At 39.2% G+C, this 19,103-nt stretch overlaps 2 protein-coding genes and 1 pseudogene across 2 annotated transcripts in view; 2 read left to right on the forward strand and 1 right to left on the reverse strand.

The window, feature by feature from the left end:
* The window catches only part of LOC146405189 (olfactory receptor 1165-like), a 458,625-nt gene extending 447,384 nt beyond the window's left edge, over positions 1-11,241 (reverse strand). Inside the window, exon 1 of the mRNA XM_085010078.1 lies at positions 11,022-11,241. The gene's annotated coding sequence lies outside the window, so the exon portion shown is untranslated. The remainder of the gene's footprint in view (positions 1-11,021) is intronic.
* Positions 4,494-5,424, forward strand: LOC100517027 (olfactory receptor 4C16-like; annotated as a pseudogene).
* Positions 11,242-16,064: 4,823 nt separating the features above from the next.
* LOC110259072 (olfactory receptor 4S2) lies at positions 16,065-17,042 on the forward strand. Its single transcript, XM_021082365.1, has one exon. It carries the CDS (start codon positions 16,080-16,082, stop codon positions 17,040-17,042), a length of 963 nt encoding a protein of 320 aa, XP_020938024.1. The 5' UTR covers positions 16,065-16,079.
* Positions 17,043-19,103: the final 2,061 nt, after the last annotated feature.

The raw sequence follows: 19,103 nt of genomic DNA on the forward strand, positions 1-19,103 counted from the left end.
CTCTTTTATAGCAAAGGGGCAGTTAGGAGAGGCTGTTATAAACAAGTTCACCGGAGGACACTGGGAGCTTGACTCCAGTGGCTTTTGTCACCTGAATTTAAGTCTCTTGTTGTCTGAGGTGTTGCCAGGCAAGGATACATTCTTCCTCCTGCTGGTGACAGTGAAGTATCACATCCCACCAGAGATACAAGCCACATCTCTTTCTGTTGGGATCTGCATTGACAGTATATGTATGAGAGCTCCCCCTTCTGGCTTCCTAACCCCAGCTTAGTAGGGCTTCCCTTCCTTAAGTTTAATAAAAGGGATGAATAGGCAGAACACAGAGGACTTTAAAGCACTGAAATTATTGCGTATGATATTATAATGGTGGTTACCTGTCATTATACACAGATCCAAACCTATGGAGTGTACTATACTAGGACTGAACCCTGAACGTAACCTATGGACTGTGGCTGATTATGGTGTGTCAATGGCATATCAGTTTCCTTGACTGTAACCACAAGCACTGCTCTAGTTCAGCATGTTGATGCAGGGAGAGGTTTTGTGTGTGAGGAGCGGGGAGGCAAAAGGTTCGTGGGTACTCTTCATTTTCCACAAAATTTGCTGTGAACTTTAAAACTCTGCTAAGAATAAAAATCTATACAAATTCCCATCGTGGCTCAATGGAAACGAATCTGATTAGTACCCATGATGGCACAGGTTCGAACCCTGGCCTTGCTCAGTAGGTTAAGGATCCAGCGTTATGGTGAGCTGTGGTGTCGGTCACAAATGCAGCTCGGATCCCATGTTGCCAGTGGCTACAGCTCCAATTCGACCCCTAGTCTGGGAACCTTCATAAGCTGCAGGTGCAGCACTGAAAAAACAACTAAAAAAAAAAAAAATCTATAAATATGCTATGTTTACACCCATAATTGAAAAAAGTATTAAGCTGCACTTCATTAAAATCAATTATCTCTGCTCTGCAAGAGACACTGTTAAGAAAATGAAAATACTAGCCACAGACTGAAAGCAACTGTACCAAAACACATCTCTGACAAAGGACCCATAACCAAAATGTACAAAGAACAGTTAAGAGCAACAAGAAAACTAGCAATCCAATTTTTTTTAAAATGGGCAGATGATTAGTCTAGACATATCACCAAAGAAAACACATTGATGAAAAATAAGTGTATGGAAAGATTAACAATATCATATTTTGTTAGGTTATTGCAAATATAACAATGATGAGATAACACATATAGTTTTTTTAGGTTCCACATATAAGTGATATAATACCGTATTTATCTTTCTCTATATGACTTATTTCACTTAGCACAACACTCTCCAAGTCCATCCATGTTGTTGCAAATGGCAAAATTTCATTTTTATGGCTGAATAGTATTCGTGTGTGTGTGTGTGTGTGTGTGTGTGTGTGTGTGTGTGTGTGTATGAATACATGTATTATTTATCCATTCATCCATTAATGGATACTTAGATTGTTTTCATATCTTGGCAATTGTAAATAATGCTGCTATGAATATTGGCGGTACAGGTATAAATGGTATTTCAGTTTTCTTCAGTTATATACTCAGGAACGGACTTAGTGAATCATATGCTAATTCTATTTTAGCATTTGAAGAACTGCCATGCTATTTCTCATAGTGGCTGAACCAATTTATATTCACACCAACAGCAAACAAGACTTCCCTTTTCTCTATATACTTGCCAACACTTGTTATTTTTGTTCTTTTTGATGAAAGCCATTCTGATAGGTATAAGATGATATCTCATTGCAGTTCTGATTTGAATTTCTCTATGACTAATGATGTCGAGTACCTTTGCATGTGCCTATGGCCATCTGCATGTCTCTGGAGAAAAAAAAAAAGTCTATTCAGAGCTTCTGCCTATTTTTCAACCTGGTTGTTTGTTTTATATTGAGTTGTATGAGCTGTTTATATATTTTAGACATTAACCCTTATCAGTCATATTATTTACAAGTGTTTTCTCCCAATCATTCGGTTACTTTTTTGTTTTGTTGATGATTTCCTTTGCTGTGAAAAAGCCTTAAACAGGCCACATTTGTTTATTTTTGCTTTTATTTCTATTGCCTTGGAGACAGATTCAAAAATACTGCTGAAATTTATGCCAAACAGTGTTCTGCCTATGTCCTCTTTTAGATATGGATTCAGGTCTTACATTTAATCCACTTTGAGCTTCTTTGTATATATAGTGTTAGAGAATGTCCTACTTTCATTATTTTACAGGTAGCTATGCAGTTTTTCCAGCACCACTTTCTGAAAGATTCTATTTCTTCTATTGTATATTCTCGCTCCCCTTGCCATAGATTGACAATAAGTATGTGGGTTTATTTCTCGGTTCTCTATTCAGTTCCACTGGTTCATCTGTCTGTTTTTATGTCAGTACCATACAGTTTTGATTACACAAGCTTTGTGGTATAGTTTGAAGTCAAGAAGAATGATACTTCTAACTTTGTTATTTTTTCTTAACGTTGTTTCATCAACTCGGAAACTTCATGGTTGCATATAGATTTTAGGATTATTTGTTCTAGTTGTTTGAAAACTGTCATGGGTATTTTGATAGTGATTGCATTCAATCTGTATATTGCTTTGGATAGTATGTATTTTTTTTTTTGTCTTTTGTCATTTTAGGGCCACACTCACGGCATGTGGAAGTTCCCAGGCTAGGGGGCTAAATGGAGCTGTAGCCACCAGTCTACACCAGAGCACAGCAACACAGGATCTGAGCCACATCTGTGACCTACACCACAGCTCACGGCAACACCAGATCCTTAACCCACTGAGCGAGGCCAGGGATCGAGCCCATAACTGCATGGTTCCTAGTTGGATTCGTTAACCACTGAGCCACAACAGGAACTCCGGATAGTATGGATATTGTAACAATATTAATTCTTCCAATTTAAGTCCATTACTATTACTGTATTATTTTCAATTTCTACCTTTAAGTCTGTTAATACCTGCTTGATATATTTAGGTGCTCCTAAATTGGGTGCAGAAATATTAATGATTATAATATCTTCTTGTATGAATCCCTTTATCATTATATAATTCCCTCCTTTGTCTTTTTTTATAGAATATTTTAAATTTTATATTGTCTGATGTGAGCATTGCTGCCTCTGATTAAAACTATCATTTTCAGTAATTATTCTCAAATATAATTGCACAGCTTTAACTTGAAATTCATATTTTTAAAAAAATTACTGAAAAGGTGAAAATGTTTACCTGTATATCCTATGGCTATTGGGATTTCAACATTACTGTAAATTCTAGACACCGCAACCTGAGATAGCATTACTAATCTATTAGAAACATTTTTCATTATTATCATCACTTTCTGGTACTCCCTGGATTTCTTTTTTTCTTTTTTTTTTTTTTTTTTTTGTCTTCTTGTCTTTATAGGGCTGCACCTATAGCATATGGAGGTTCCGAGGCTAGGGGTCCAATCAGACTGTAGCTGCCGGCGTACACCACAGCCACAGCAATGCCATATCTGAGCCACATCTGCTACCTACACCACACAGCTCATGGCAACCCCAGATCCTTAACCCACTGAGTGAGGCCAGGGATCAAACCCATGTCCTCATGGATGCTAGTTGGGTTCACTAACTGCTGAGCCACGATGGGAACTCCAACTTTTTTTTTTGGTTTTCAGTTTAGCATAGAATAAGGAAAACATGTGGAATGAGAACAAACTATGGAATAAAACAGTTTTAGTACAGTTCTCAGTACTGAAATTATTAAATGTATAACGTAGGCAAGCAGCTTAACTTCTGTGAGTTCCAGTTTCTTTTTCTACAAAATTCCATTTTTAATACCAATTTCGTGGAATTATTATATGAATTAAAAGCTGAGTTATGAAAAGCGACAAACACAGAGCCTAGTATATAAAAGCTAATCAATAAATACTTGGTAAACAAAATTGTTTCAATAAATTGTTTCCTTTAAGATATGTCTTTTACTAATATGAATTAAAAATAAATGGAAGTGAAGTTGACAAATAAGAGATACATATTGTTTGTACAAAGAGTTCCATATACATATTAATCATCAGATCACTTGCAGTATGTCTGTAGCTCCAGGTGAGGAATGCCTGGAGCCCATAGAATAGAACTGCTGGTTTCAAGCACCATAATGTTTTCCCTGGATTTGTAAAGAAAAAAATCAAATGAGCTAGCAAAGTTTGTTTCCTAAAGTAGAAGTGTGTTTAACTAGTTTTGTAGGAAAGTTTAACATTCACAAGCTTATATGAGACTCATAATGACCCTATGAAATGCTCATTACAAATTGAAGAACAAAGTGTTATTATTAAGAAGAAATGAACAAATACATTATTAGGAAACCACAGCTAGAATATACCTAATAAGCAATATTTATATTTACTTAAAATATTTCATAATATCATATATCACAACATACAGCAATTTACTTTTTGCAGATAATCCATTTCACTCATCCTTTCTCCTCATTTATGAAATCATGCGGCTGAACAATAATGTGACTGAGTTCATTCTACTTGGGTTGACTCAGGATCCTCTTAGGAAGAAAATCATGTTTGTCACTTTCTTGATTTTCTATTTGGGGACATTACTGGGGAACCTGCTCATTATTACTACCATCAAGACCAGTCAGGTACTTGGGAGTCGAATGCATTTCTTCCTTTTCCACTTTTCCTTATCTGACATCCTCCCCTCTACTTCCATAGCCCCTAGAATGACTGTGGATGCCTCATGAAGAAGACCACTATCTTTCAGTGAGTGCATGATCCAAGCCTTTTCATCCAATGTATTTGGCTGCCTGGAGATCTTCATCCTTATCCTCATGGCTGTTGACCGCTATGTGGCCATCTGTAAGCCCCTGCACTACACGACCGTCATGAGCCATCGAGTCTGTGGTGTGCTGATGCCTGTGGGCTGGGTCAGATCCTGTGTGCATTCTTCAGCTCAGAATTTTCTAGCCTTGAATTTACCTTTCTGTGGTCCCAATGTGATCGATCACTGTTTTTGCTTCCTGGAGTCGTTGCTGAAACTTGCCTGTGCAGACACCTATGTGACCAACCTACTCTTGGTGTCCAACAGTGGAGCCATCTGTACAGTGAGTTTTGTCATGCTGATGGTCTCCCATGTCATCATCTTGTATTCTCTGAGAAACCACAGTGCAGAGGGGAGGAAAAAAGCCCTCTCCACCTGCATCTCCCACATCACTGTGGTCATCTTGTTCTTTGGTCCTTGTGTATTTATATACACACGCCCTGCAACCACCTTCTCCATGGATAAGATGATATCTGTCTTTTATACAATTGGAAGCCCTTTGATCAACCCCTCTGGTTTATACACTGAGGATGCAGAAGTGAAAAAATGCCATGAGGATGCTATGGAGCAAGAAGTTGATCTCAGATGTCAAAAGATGAGTGAAGTTTCAAAATTTTCTTCATAGTTTAGATTGAATTCGAAATCCCTGGAGAATAACATTTCATACTGTGGTGTTAATATAATCCTTTCATAGGAATTGGTATTAGTTTCCTTCAGGAAAATAAACACTGTAAACACATACCCTGATTAGTGTCCAGTCAATTTTATGTAGAGAATTAAACAGCACCAGGTATCAACAGGAATGCAGATCCATTGCCTTGGATGTTTTTCACTACTGAGTCTCTGCCCCTCTTGCCTGCCTAACAGTGGTTTTGATCTGTTTTTACTGCCCCCATGTTGACTTCTGGTCTTCTCTGTTTATGGCTATTTACACTTTTTTTTCTGGAATTCGTTTTTTTTTTTTTAATTTTATTTTTTAATTTTTTTATTTTTTAAAATTGTAATCAATTGTTATTTCCCCAAAACATTTTTTTCTACTGTACAGCAATGGTGACCCAGTTGCACATACATGTATACATTCTTTTTTCTCACATTACCATTACATAAGTGACCAGACATAGTTCCCAGTGCTACACAGCTAAAATATACAAACAACTTATACAACTCAACAGCAAAAAAGCCAACAACCCAATGGAAAAATGGGCCAAAGACCTGAATAGACTGTTCTCCAAGGAAGATATACCGACGGCCAACAAGCACATGAAACAAAGCTCAACATCCCTGATTATTAGAGAAATGCAAATCAAAACTTCCATGAGATACCATTTCACACCAGTCAGAATGGGCATCATTAACAAGTCCACACATAACGAATGCTGGAGGGGGTGTTGAGAAAAGGGAACTCTCCTGCACTGTTGGTGGGAATGTAAGTTGGTACAACCACTATGGAGATCAGTATGGAGGTACTTTAGAGAACTATACATAGAACTACCATATGACACAGCAATCCCACTCCTGAACATATATCCAGACAAAACTTTCCTATTTACACTTTTAAACGCTTATATCCGCAGCCTGACAGGCTCTTCCAAAGAGCCAAACTGATCTCTTTCAAATAGTGGTGTTTATTAGACACTTTGGTCACATCTGTCATTTCATGGACCTTCAACTTATTGTTCTTCCTGACTCAGCAGAAAGTACCAGATCCAATAATACAGAATCTTAATGTTGTAAAGAACAAATGTTCAACCTTTCAGTATTATACTTTGAATTCTTACCATATGTTCCCCTAGATCCTTCTAACAGTGACAGAATATGGAGACATAATTCTACTTCTGATTTTTTTTTTCTTTGACTTTAGGAAGGCTTTGGCTATTGGGTATATACTTATAATGGTGTTCTTTTGGTACAATTTATGTTCCTAATTTGATCTTTTACTGAATGTTAGGGTCGTATAAGTTTCTCTTGAAATATACAAGAGAAATAATTACTATTTTGTTTTAATATTCACTTATTGTTACTGCAAAATTAAGAAATACATCACCCAAATTAAGGGTGATATATTTATATTAAGGGTGACATACTTCTCTGGAAATAGTGTAGGCAGTTGATGTTACTGCATGCTAACATATTAACTGATTAAAGCAAATAATTAAATACTCAGAGGAGGACATTATGTTTTGAAACAGCAATACTTATATCACAGGCATAAATTATGAATTCCATCCTGCAATCACCCTCCTTGGTATTTACCCAAACGCATTAAAGACTTCTATTCACACAAATATCTGCATTCATTTTATAGCAATTTTATTCTTAATTGCCAACATTTAGAAACAATTAAGATATCCTTCAAGGCGTGAATAGATAAACTGGAATATCCAGACAAATGAATATTATTCAATGCTAAAAAAAGAAATGAACTATCAAGCCATAAAAAGATATAAAGAAAACTTATTTGCATTTTATTAAGTAAAAGAAACCAGTCTGAAAATGCTAGCTACTGTACGACAGCCATTGTATGTCATTCTGGAAAATGACAAAACTATGGAGACAGTAAAAAGTTCAGTGGTTGCCAAGGGGTCAAGTGGAGGAAGGGACGAACAGGTAAAGCAGGGAAACTATTCTGTATGGTCCTATAATGATGGATATTACATGTGTGTCATTTGTCCATATCCATGTGATGCACAACGCCAAGAGTCAACTCTAACGTAAACTTAGGGCTTTGGCTGATAGTGATGTGTCAATGTAACTTCACCAAGTGAACGAATGTATCCCCTCTGTGGGTTGTTATGAATGAGGAAGGCAGTGCATGAATGGGACAGGGCATACATGCAATATCTCTGTATCTGCTGCTCAATTTTGCTGGGAACCTAAAACTCCTCTTAAAAAAAAAGAAAGCCGTTTAAAAAAAGAAGTCAAGAGAGAAGACAGAATGTAACAGTAAACAAACAAACAAAAAACCTCCTCACCTCAAAAGAACAGAGGAAAGAAGGAATATATGATAGAAAGGGAACAATGAGAAAGTAAACTGTGATAGGATGAACTTAAATCCAAAAATGAAGGAGTTCCCGTTGTGATGCAGCGGAAACAAATCCAACTAGGAACCATGAGGTTGCAGGTTGGATCCCTGGCACTTGCTTAGTGGGTTAAGGATCCTGTGTAGGTTGCAGATGCAGCTCGAATCTGGTGTTGCTGTGGCTGTGGCATAGCTGGCGGCTACAGCTCCGATTTGACCCCTAGCCTCAGCACCTCCATATACTGTGGGTGCTGCCCTAAAAAGACAAAAAGAAAAAAAAATGTTAACAATCCCATTATGTGCAAATATGCTACATTTAAAAGACAGAAGTTATCAGAATACACATAAGAGAAGAATCATCAGGAAAGAAAAGTAATGCATTAGTGAGGCACATCTCAGCATGATGAATCTCAGAAACAGAATACCTGCACGAGTGAGAAAATGCTATGATTCAATTTATATGAAGTTCTAGAATGGGCAAAACTAAAAGAGTGATATAAATCAGAACAATGGTTGTAGTCAGTTGACTGAAAAGGGGCATGACAGTTATATGAGTATATACATTGATCAAAACTCATCTAACCATATGCCTAAAATATATACATTACATTGTTGGTAATGCAATGCTCAGAGAAAGAATTCTATTGTAAAACAAACTTACTATGTCCAAGTCTCAATAGAAAAAATGCTTGTCAAATCTAGTGATCATTTCTAGAGAAAAAAGCAGAATGACAACTGTCATTAAGAATCACATTCCTGGAGTTCCCATCGTGGCGTGGTGGTTAACGAATCTGAGTAGGAACCATGAGTTGTGGGTTCGATCCCCGGCCTTGCTCAGTGGGTTAAGGATCCGGCGTTGCTGTGAGCTGTGGTGTAGGTCACAGACGCGGCTTGGATCCCTCGTTGCTGTGGCTTTGGCGTAGGCTGGCGGCTACAGCTCCGATTGGACCCCTAGCTTGGGAACCTCCATATGCCACAGGAGCAGCCCAAGAAATGGCAAAGAGACAAAAAAAAAAAAAAGAATCACATTCCCATGGATAAAAGACATATAGAAATGTTATTGAAAATTGGTGCACAGGAGTTCCCATAGCAGCTTAGCAAAAATGAACCTGACTAGTATCCATGAGGATGAGGGTTCAACCCCTGGCCTCCTTTGGTGGGTTACGGATCTGGCCTTTCTGTGGCTATAGTGTAGGCTGGCAGCAACAGCTCTGATTTGACCCTAGTCTGGGAACTTCCACATGCCATAGGTATGGCCCTAAAAAGAAAAAAAAAAAAAGGTACACAATAGTAACTTTTAATAATTACATTGGACTTACACAAAACGGAAAACTTTTGTACTAAAATCTATGTTATTTTGTGCAGCCCTAAAAAGACAAAAGACAAAAAAAAGGGAAAGAACTACTGATTCTTACCACATAGTGAAGGAAACCTTACAAACATTTTGCCAAGCAAAAGAAGCGTGTTGCAGAAGAGAACATATCATATGAAATGTCCAGAAAAGAAAATCTTTATAAACTAATACTTGACTAGGGCTGCCAGTGACAGTGGTAGAAAGGAATGAGGAGTGACTGCTAATGAGTATGGGGTTCCTTGGGGGTGACAAATATATTGCAAAATTAGATAGTGTTGATGGTTGCATAGACATCTATACTAAGAACCATATACACCTCAAATGAGTGAATTATATTCTATATGAGCTATAGCCTAATAAAGCTGTTAAAAATACTAAATCTAGTAATCATTTCTACAGAAATAAAAGACCACAGAGTAGCTTACATTAGAAGCTTTTTCTTTTTCTTTTTTTTTTTTTTTTTGGCTGCATGCAACATGCAGGAGTTCCCGGGCCAGGGATCAAACCTGCACCACAGCAGTGACAATGCCAGATCCTTAATCCACTGAGCCACCAGGGGAATCTTTCCCAGGAGTGCCTCACATTGGATCCCTGGACCCATTGCCCAGGAACTAATGAATCCACAGCTGCAGCCAAAAATAAATAAATAAATAAATAATCTTCTGTCCCTAAATGGAAGACACGTCAATGTTCTATTAATAATCAGTACACTACAGTGACTTTAAATCCCTACTTGTCATGATTAAAATTTCAACTGGTCACCACTGTATTCTATAATTTAATTTATGAGTCATACCGAAAGACTCAGAAATTGGGAAACAAACAGCTTAAGAAAGGTCACCTGCTTCTAATCTACGAAACAGTTCCATGGAATCTGATCCAGGAACCAAGCACAGAGCACCGTCAGGGACAAAGATTCTATGTGCTCTTGGAGTCCCATGTGTCCAAGGTGCCTCAGGGTGAGAAAAGGTGAGACCCTAAACCTTCAAATTCTCTGAAGCTTTGGACTAGCAGAGTCCTTCCTTTACCCTTGGTAAATCCTGGCATGGAAAGTACAATCAGTCAGACAGTGGAGACGTGGCTCATCTGCGCAACAAACAACCCCCACATCAGATCCCTAAAAGGCCCCCAGATAAGGCCCCTTCAGGTCAGAGGGAAATATGCTGGAGAAAACTGGCAGATTGATTTTACTGTCACGCCGAGAGTCCTGGGGAATTTCAGGTATCTCTGGGGCTATGGACACATTGTCTGGATGTGTAGAAGGATTCCCACCAGAACTGAAATGGCAGCTGAAGTGTCTCAGGCTTTACTGAAATAAATAACCCCCAGGTTTGGGCTCCAAGGTCCCTACAAAGGGATAATAATCCAGCATTTGTGTCTCAGGTGACAGAGGGATAATGAGTTTCCTGGAAATCAAATGCACCTCAGTCATCAGAGAAAGTAGATCCAATCAGACCTTGAAAGGGGCCTTAGCCAAGCTACCTCAAAAACTCTAGAAAACTGGGTCAAGTTGCTTCCCATTAATCTGCTCTGCAGGCAGTTAGCCCCAAGCGATAAATTACAGTTAAACGCAACTCTTTCAGGGTAGACCCATTGCCCAAGCCCAAGAGAAGGGACACCTTAACCTCCTTGAAGTGAAACCACTCGAGTAGGCCTTCCAGGTAGAAGAAATCATGAAAGCTCCCACATAATATTTAAATTACATGCTGCCTGCCCCAACCAACTCAGCAGGACAGAAAGCAGAGAGGCATTTATCACCAGCAAAGCCCTTTAACAACTCTTGATAAGTAAAAACAGAATCTGCTAATAACATGCAGGCTCACCTTTTCCGCTGCCTTCGTGTGCAGTCCAGTTTTCCTTGCCCATTTGCAGACTGCGGCGTGTAGAGACCTCGCGCTTTGGACTGGAGCTCCTCCTGCGAAATGGCTTCGCCACACCTCAGCCCAGTGACCTTGTGCTGAAGTACTGGGTTTGACACTGCAATTCAGGACAGCGAGCGGCCTGGGTCAGAGGTGCTGCGCCCAGCCCTGAGCCCTGGAGCCTGAGCTGCTCAGACGTCCGGGCCTCGCGAGAACTCCGCCCCCTCCCCTCCCCACGCTGATGAGAATTCCGCCCCCTCCCCTCCCTGCTGATGAGAACCCCACCCACTGCCCTCACCCTCCCTGAGAACCCCGCCCACCGCCTGTCCGGAAGAACCTGTGCCCTAGGGAGCCAGCGCGTGCCTCTCTGTTTTGTTTTGTTTTCCAGGGCAAATGGAGGTTCCCAGGCTAGGGGTCCAATCGGAGCTGTAGCTGCCGGCCTGCACCATGGCCACAGCAACGCCAGATCTGAACCGCATCTCCAACCTACACCACAACTCTCGGCAATGCCGGATCCTTAACCCACTGAGCCAGGTGATGGATCGAACCCACATCCTCATGGATACTATTCAGGTTTGCTACCACTGAGCAAGTACAGGAACTGCATGTCTCTCTGTTCTTTGATCAAAGAATAAAGCTTCCAGAGTTCCAGTTGTGACTCAGTGGTAGTACCCGACAAGTATCCTTGAGGATATGGTTTCGATCCCTGGCCTCCCTAAGTGGGTTAAGCATCTAGTGTTGCCTTGAGCTGTGGTGTAGGTCGCAAAGGAAGCCTGGATCCTGAGTTGCTGTAGCTGTGACATAGGCTGGCAGCTACAGTTCCAATTCTACCTCTAGCCTGGGAACATCCATATGCCACAGGTGCAGACTTAAAAAGAAATAATAATAATAATAATAAACAAAGCTTCCCTTTGCGTTTGAACTGAACCCAACTCAAAGAGTCTAATAATATCACATACAAATTTCTAACCAGTAGGGAAGGGAAGGCGATGAATCTATCTTTCCCTTTCCTAGTTATTTAGATTGTTTGGAAAAGGAAAGCATAGTCTCTATAGAAGGTCCAATAAAATCAGGAAAGCATTTGCTGTGGGCAGATTGTAAATTCCCTCTCAAAGTATGAAACAGTTTCTTTTTGGACATAGTATTAAAAAGAAGGAAGGGGGGAGGTGAAGGCCGAGAGGAGAAAGAAAATAAAACATTAATGAGGGGAAAGGAAAGGGTAGGAATGTGAAAGGAATAAGAAAAAATATTAGTGGTCAAGAGTCAGCCTTAAAGGCGTACAATCAAAAAGTGAAAAAAAAAAAAAAAAATGAAAGCCCGCACCATGATTCATTCCAGATATGGGCTGGAAGGGACCTTTTTCCCACTAGTTTCTCCAGAAATCAGCAGAGACTCAGCTAAAAAGAAACGCAGTGAACCCCAATAGTACAATGGAGTCCACTCTGTTCCAATCAAATGGAACTTCTGAAAAAGCAGGATGATTAAAATTCAATAGAGAAATACCTCCAAAAAGAGATTTTTGTTATATGTTATATAAATAAGCAAATTATAAGAAATATATGTAAATATATATACATATAATTTCAGTGAACAAGATAAATAATCATAAGGCAATTACATACCTCTGTTTACTAAAGACCTCAGGATTAGTGTTATGGTTCCAAATGCAACTATTAGCTGGTTTTTACATTTAGCTAATTAAAAAAAAATTTACATGTATATTTTAAATTTTTAAATTTTTTAATTTTTTTTGTCTTTTGTGTTTTTAAGGCTGCACCCATGGCACATGGAGGTTCCCAGGCTAGGGGTCTAATTGGAGCCGTAGCTGCCAGCCTACGCCACAGCCACAGCAATGCCAGATCCGAGCCACGTCTGCGACCTATATCTCAGCTCATGGCAATGCCAGATCCTTAACCCACTGAGTGAGTCCAGGGAGGGAACCCACGACTACATGGTTCCTAATCAGATTGTTTCCGCTGCACTACAACGGGAACTCCATACATGTATTTTTTTTTTTAATTGAAAAGGCACCTGGAAATTAAATCTCATTGTCAATTCTCTAAAGTGGTTCTAATTCTGGAGGGAGACTTTGGGGGGAAGGCTTTCCCCAGGGTCATTAACCTTTTATATCATTCTCTTTAAAGTGACCCAACAAGAAGTAAACAGCACTTGTTGCCAAAAGTACTGTGAAATGACAGGTTTCAGCTGGTGAGAAACAGGCTGGGAGCAACAAAGACATGATTTCAACCAAACTTTGAGTTTTTTTGGTCAGAGATTCTTTGAAATTAATTATTCACAAAGCAATTCTTAAGGCATCACTTAACTTTATTTTGGAAAAGCACACTCAAATTATCAGAAGAGAGAAAGAGAAATAAAGCAAAACTCAAGCCCTGGGCAATACTGGTGAGATATGTTTTCTTCTAAAACTAATACTAAATTTTGTGGAAAAAGAGGATTGAATCAAATATCTATATTTTGAATGCTTGTGATATAATTTCAAGATACTGTATAATTATAATTTTATGGATGATGATAAGATAATGAAGCGCATCCACACATGACTATGAGAGGGTGTATTCCCGATTATGAGTAAGAAAATGCCAGAATTTCAAAGGAAAGTGAGGCATTATCATGTTGAAATGCTCAGGAAGGGGAGGAAGGTATTGATTCACGGAGAAAGAAGACTTTCTCATGGACATTAGAGAATGGACAATGGAAGCACAGTTGCTAGGATTGTGTTTAAATGCACAGTTTCTTCTAGATGAGAACCAAGGAACATTATTCACAGTTGTCAAAAACTGCTATGATTTGAGCTCTCTTAAAAGGAAAAGCTCTCTCCGTGGGAAATAGTATATTTCCTTCAATTCAGGAGGAAAAACAAAAGGGTTATATAAGCATGTAAAACAAGGGAATGTGTTTGAGTGTGATTTGGAATTATTATTATTACCTTATTCTTGTTATCATTATTCTGTCCTATATAAGACACTAATATAATTAAATAGAGTAATATAATTAAGTAGACTAATATAAGTCTAACATACAGATCTGCGGAAACACAGCCCTGTAGTTTCCCATAAGCTGCAAAAGCCAGGCCCAACGTTGCTGCAAAGAATAGAGGAGAGCCCAGGGTTCAAGAGAGACTGTAAGCCCTGAACTTGAACTTGACAGAACTTTGGAATGTGTCCTCAGGTGGACACAATTCCAGATGCTTACCTAAGACAGCGTGCAATTCTACCCCAGCCCAGAACTAAAGGAATTGTTAACATCTGTAGCTTGGTTTAAAGAGTGACTTCTGAGCCCATTTAATCAAAACTATGTCCCAAAGCCCTTTCCACACATACTTTGCAGTGACCTCACTAGAGTGTTCAAGTTCCACCAAGTGGAGAGGCATCCCTTAATAAATACGAAAGAGTGGTGAGATTAAGAGCAGAGTCGTCCCCCCCCCCCCAACTAATTTATTTCTTCACATTAAGAGACAAATGTGGGAGTTCCCATCATGGCACAGTGGTAACGAATCCAACTAGGAACCATGAGGTTGCGGTTTTGATCCCTAGTCTCGCTCAGTGGGTTAAGGATCTGGCGTTGCCATGAGCTGTGGTGTAGGTCAGAGATGAAGCTCAGATCTAGTGTGGTTCTGGTGTAGGCTGGCAGCTACAGCTCTGATTCAACCCCTAGCCTGGGAACCTCTGTATGCCATGGGTGCCGTACAAAAAAAAAAAAAAAGAGTCTAATGTGGAATGTTTAAAATACCAAGGCAAAGCAATTCCTGGGGAATCCACAAACACAGTTGGAAGATGAAATTTTCTTTTCTTTCATTGCAGATCCAACAGCTCCTGATATATCTCCAGCAGTTTTTTTTTTTTTATTTCTTTTGCTGCCTTTCTTTCTGCCTCCTTTTAAGCATCTGATGGTTTTTCCAAACTGAAAGAAATGATTTGATTCCATAGTAGAAATAGCAGTTAATATTATATAAACTTTCTTATTTGCAAATGGAATAACAGAAGCCCCAGGAAGCTAAAGGATTTATTTAGGCATACAGCAACCATATCTCAGAATCAGATTTGTATAATTTTGTTTACCTTCTGCTACTCCACACCACTTCTTGACCGTAAAAGCTTTATATTAAATAGGGGATCAAAAATTCATGCACACAAAGATCAGAGTTTTCAAAGGAGAAGCATCTGCAGGGTTATCAAGTCCCAACTAATCGAACCCTCATGGCAGAATTCAGAAGGGAAAATGTCGGCGTATGTTTTGACTTCTGTATACAAAATGAGATGCTAAATTATATAAGTTAGAGAAGAACAAGTATGGTATCACTTATATGTGAAATAGGAAAAATAAACAAACCAGAAAATATAACAAAAATGCAGACACACAGATCTAGAGAACAAATTAGTGGTTGCCAGTGGGGAGCACTGGGGAGGGGCACCTCAGGGCTCAGGGAGTGGGAGGTACAAAATAGTAGGTTCGGAGTAAGATAGGCTCAAATTGATATTGTATAACACAGGGAATATAGACAGTATTTTGTAATAACTAAACAGAGTATCATTTAAAAATTTTATGAGAATAAGATCATTTTTTTCAAAATATAAACATTACCATATCCTCCAACTCAAAAGGTATCTCAAATTTAGGTTGAGTGCCTTTGAAAGATTAGAAAGAAGTAAATTGTTAGAAACAAAGGAAGGAACCTTAAAGAAAGAGGAGGGAGGTGAACTCAGGGTTAGGTGTGTGCCTTAGAGGGGTTTACTTTATTTCTCTAGACTCTGTTTCCTCATCACATGTAAATGACTAGACTATCATTCTGAAGTAAGATGATCAGAATATGGACTTTGATTTTTTAGGTATACAAACCAACCGGCTGGAAGCACCCTTTTTTTTTTTTTTTTCCATTTTTAACTATTCTGCTGATTCATTTCATTTGTTTTGAGTTATACATAAATGTTGGTGGTCTTTGTTATATGTTTCTTTCAGGTAATTTAATGGTCTCTTGGGAATTTGGCCTTCTAGAGTAACTCCATGGAGAAGATAAACAATGTAACTGAATTTGTTTTCTGGGGTCTTTCTCAGAACCTCAAGGTTGAGAAAGTGTGTTTCGTGCTGTTTTCTTTCTTCTACTCTGTCATTCTTCTGGGAAACCTGCTCATCATGCTCACAGTTTATGTGGGCAACCTTTCCAAGTCCCCAATGTATTTCTTTCTCAGCTACCTGTCTTTTGTGGACGTCTGTTACTCTTCAGTCACAGCTCCTAAGATGATTGTTGACTTACTGGCCAAGACCAAGACAATCTCCTATGTGGGGTGCATGTTGCAGCTCTTTGCAGTACACTTCTTGGGTTGCACTGAGATCTTCATCCTCATGGTAATGGCCTATGATCGTTACGTGGCTATCTGTAAACCCCTACACTATATGACCATCATGGACCGGGAGAGATGCAATAAAATGTTGCTGGGGACCTGGCTAGGTGGGTTCTTGCACTCCATCGTCCAAGTGGCTCTAGTAGTCCAGCTGCCCTTCTGTGGGCCCAATGAGATCGATCACTACTTCTGTGATATTCACCCTCTGCTGAAACTTGCCTGCACAGACACATACGTCGTTGGTGTTGTTGTGATAGCCAACAGTGGTATCATCGCTCAGGTGAGCTTTGTTATCTTGCTCTTCTCCTACATCCTCATCCTGGTGTTCCTGAGAAAGCAGTCAGCAGAAGGCAGGCGCAAAGCTCTCTCCACCTGTGGCTCCCACATTGCTGTGGTCATCATCTTTTTTGGTCCCTGTACATTCATGTATATGCGTCCCAAAACTACCTTTTCAGAGGATAAGATGGTGGCTTTGTTTTATACCATTATCTCCCCTATGTTAAACCCCCTGATTTATACACTGAGAAATGCAGAAGTAAAAAATGCAATGAAGAAACTGTGGGGCAGGTGGGTTTTCTGGGGAGCAAAAGGTAAAGAGTTGGAAGTAACAATACAAGGTGGATGATCTTCAATGGTCTCATCTGCACAGGGAAGACAATAATAACCTCACGGGGATTTTTTTTTGGGGGGGGGAGGAGCAACTAAGAGAATAAAATGTTCTATACAAGTAAGGTATTTTTAAATCACTATTATTTCATTTGTTTGAAAAGTCCATAAGCATGATGTTCTAAAATATCTAGGAAAAAGAAATCTTATTAAACTCAGAAGCTCAGCATGATCATACTCAGCACCAAGATTTTCTCCTTCCCATTTCCCCCATTTGCCAATGTCTTTAAAGAATTGAGAGTCCTCTGTGAAGTAAGGCTGTTTTATTTAAAACTAAAATTGTTAGATATTGTACAGTCAAAGATAAATGCTGAATGAAGGAAAGGCTACATGGAAAATGACATTAATCTGAGGTAATGTGATACAAATCCTCTAAAACAGTGAAAACTAAGTTTCCTGAGGTTGGAATTGGGGGGGGGGGGGTCAGTGTGTGCAGAATGCCAAAAGGAGATAAAGAACAGACTTGGAAACAAAAGGCCTGTCCTTGTCCTCTGGTTTGGAGAAAAAGCTTTTTTCTTTCTCTAGCTCACTTTCTTCATGCAAACTATAAGTAAATTGGAAAAAATTACCTCTAAGATCCCCAGTTTAACTGTAACATCCCATGTATGTGCTTCTGCTAATTGACTCTTTACTTGTACTCTGTAGCCAGAGATCCTGTCCCTATTAATGTAAGGTGACTCACAGGAAACCCTCAAGAAACTGAATGAAAACAAAATATTTGTAATGAATACATGATTGTGCCTCAATCAAGAGGGTCAACACGACTTTCTGAAATGCATTGTTGGGAAACCATATTCCCTCCACTGTTTGAACCAAGCAGCTTTACTGAAAACCGTGAGTTTATCACTGCTTCTTTGCCCAGCATGACCTGACTTCCAGCTGTGGATTCCAGAGACATTTGTTCTGGACAAATAAACATATCTTTCTTATGTGAACTGACACTTCCTGGTGCTATATTCCTCCTTCACTTCACCCAACCTGAGATCACATCACAGATTATCTCTCTGCCATTGCTTCACTGTCTTTTCCACAAATCTTATTATTCAAGTTGCTGCCCATACCTGGGTCTGTGTTTATTGTTGTGGAGTGTGTGTGTGTGTTTGTATGCAAGTGTGTGTGTGCATGTGCATGCATGCACACATGTGTGTGTGTGTGTGTTTTGCACTCACACATTAGGTTGAGGACTGTTATGTAGTGCTTTAAAAAATGATCACTAATGATGAGGCATTCACAGAAATAAGAAAAGAAAAATCAAAATGAAGCAAGATACCTGGATTCAAAGTCACAATTAGGAGTCCCTTACCCTGGCCCACACAAACCCATGCTTATTGTCCCTGCTTGGACATACACTGGTTCTACATGAACCTCCATTTGCTCAATTTTAAAGTGGTCCATAGGTTGGTACTTATGAAACTTCTCTGATCATTGAAATCATCTTGAGAGGTTTCTGAATAGATGAAAGCATCTATTCCAAGAATTTCTGATCCAGTAGGCTAGTGTTAGAGGGGCTCCACACTAACAAGCTTCTCTGATAATTTTTATCCAGGCAATGGTGCATTCAAGACCTTAGACTTGGAAATACTGGAGCCTGCTGATGTTCTTAGAGCACAAGGGGTTTATGGATCAATAAAACTCCAAGAACCTTACTTTCAGATATATATTTCTATGTTTCTGCTAAAACACAAAGAGACCTTAACTTGAAGTGAATTTATAAAATTCTGGAATGAATAAATGCTATCCATTTGATGTGTCCTCCGCAATGCTCTTCCCTTTATGTTTCTGCACTTAAGACTTGACTATCAAGGGACTTTAGGGATATTGACGGTCTGAAGTCCCTAGGAAGGTAAGAGCTGACAGATTCAGTACTCTCAAAGATCAACACACAAAGAATCTATACATGTATGTGTAACTGGGTCACCATGGTGTACAGTAGAAAATTGACAGAACACTGTAAACCAGCTATAGTAAAAAAATAAAATAAAAATCATTAAATACAAATAAGATCAACAAACAGAACATA

This window comes from Sus scrofa, chromosome 2 (genome assembly GCF_054392235.1).
Source record: "Sus scrofa isolate SSC_HxYL_T2T_F1_AM1 chromosome 2, Sscrofa_HxYL_maternal_Yorkshire_Landrace_v2.0, whole genome shotgun sequence".
Classification (NCBI taxonomy): domain Eukaryota; kingdom Metazoa; phylum Chordata; class Mammalia; order Artiodactyla; family Suidae; genus Sus; species Sus scrofa.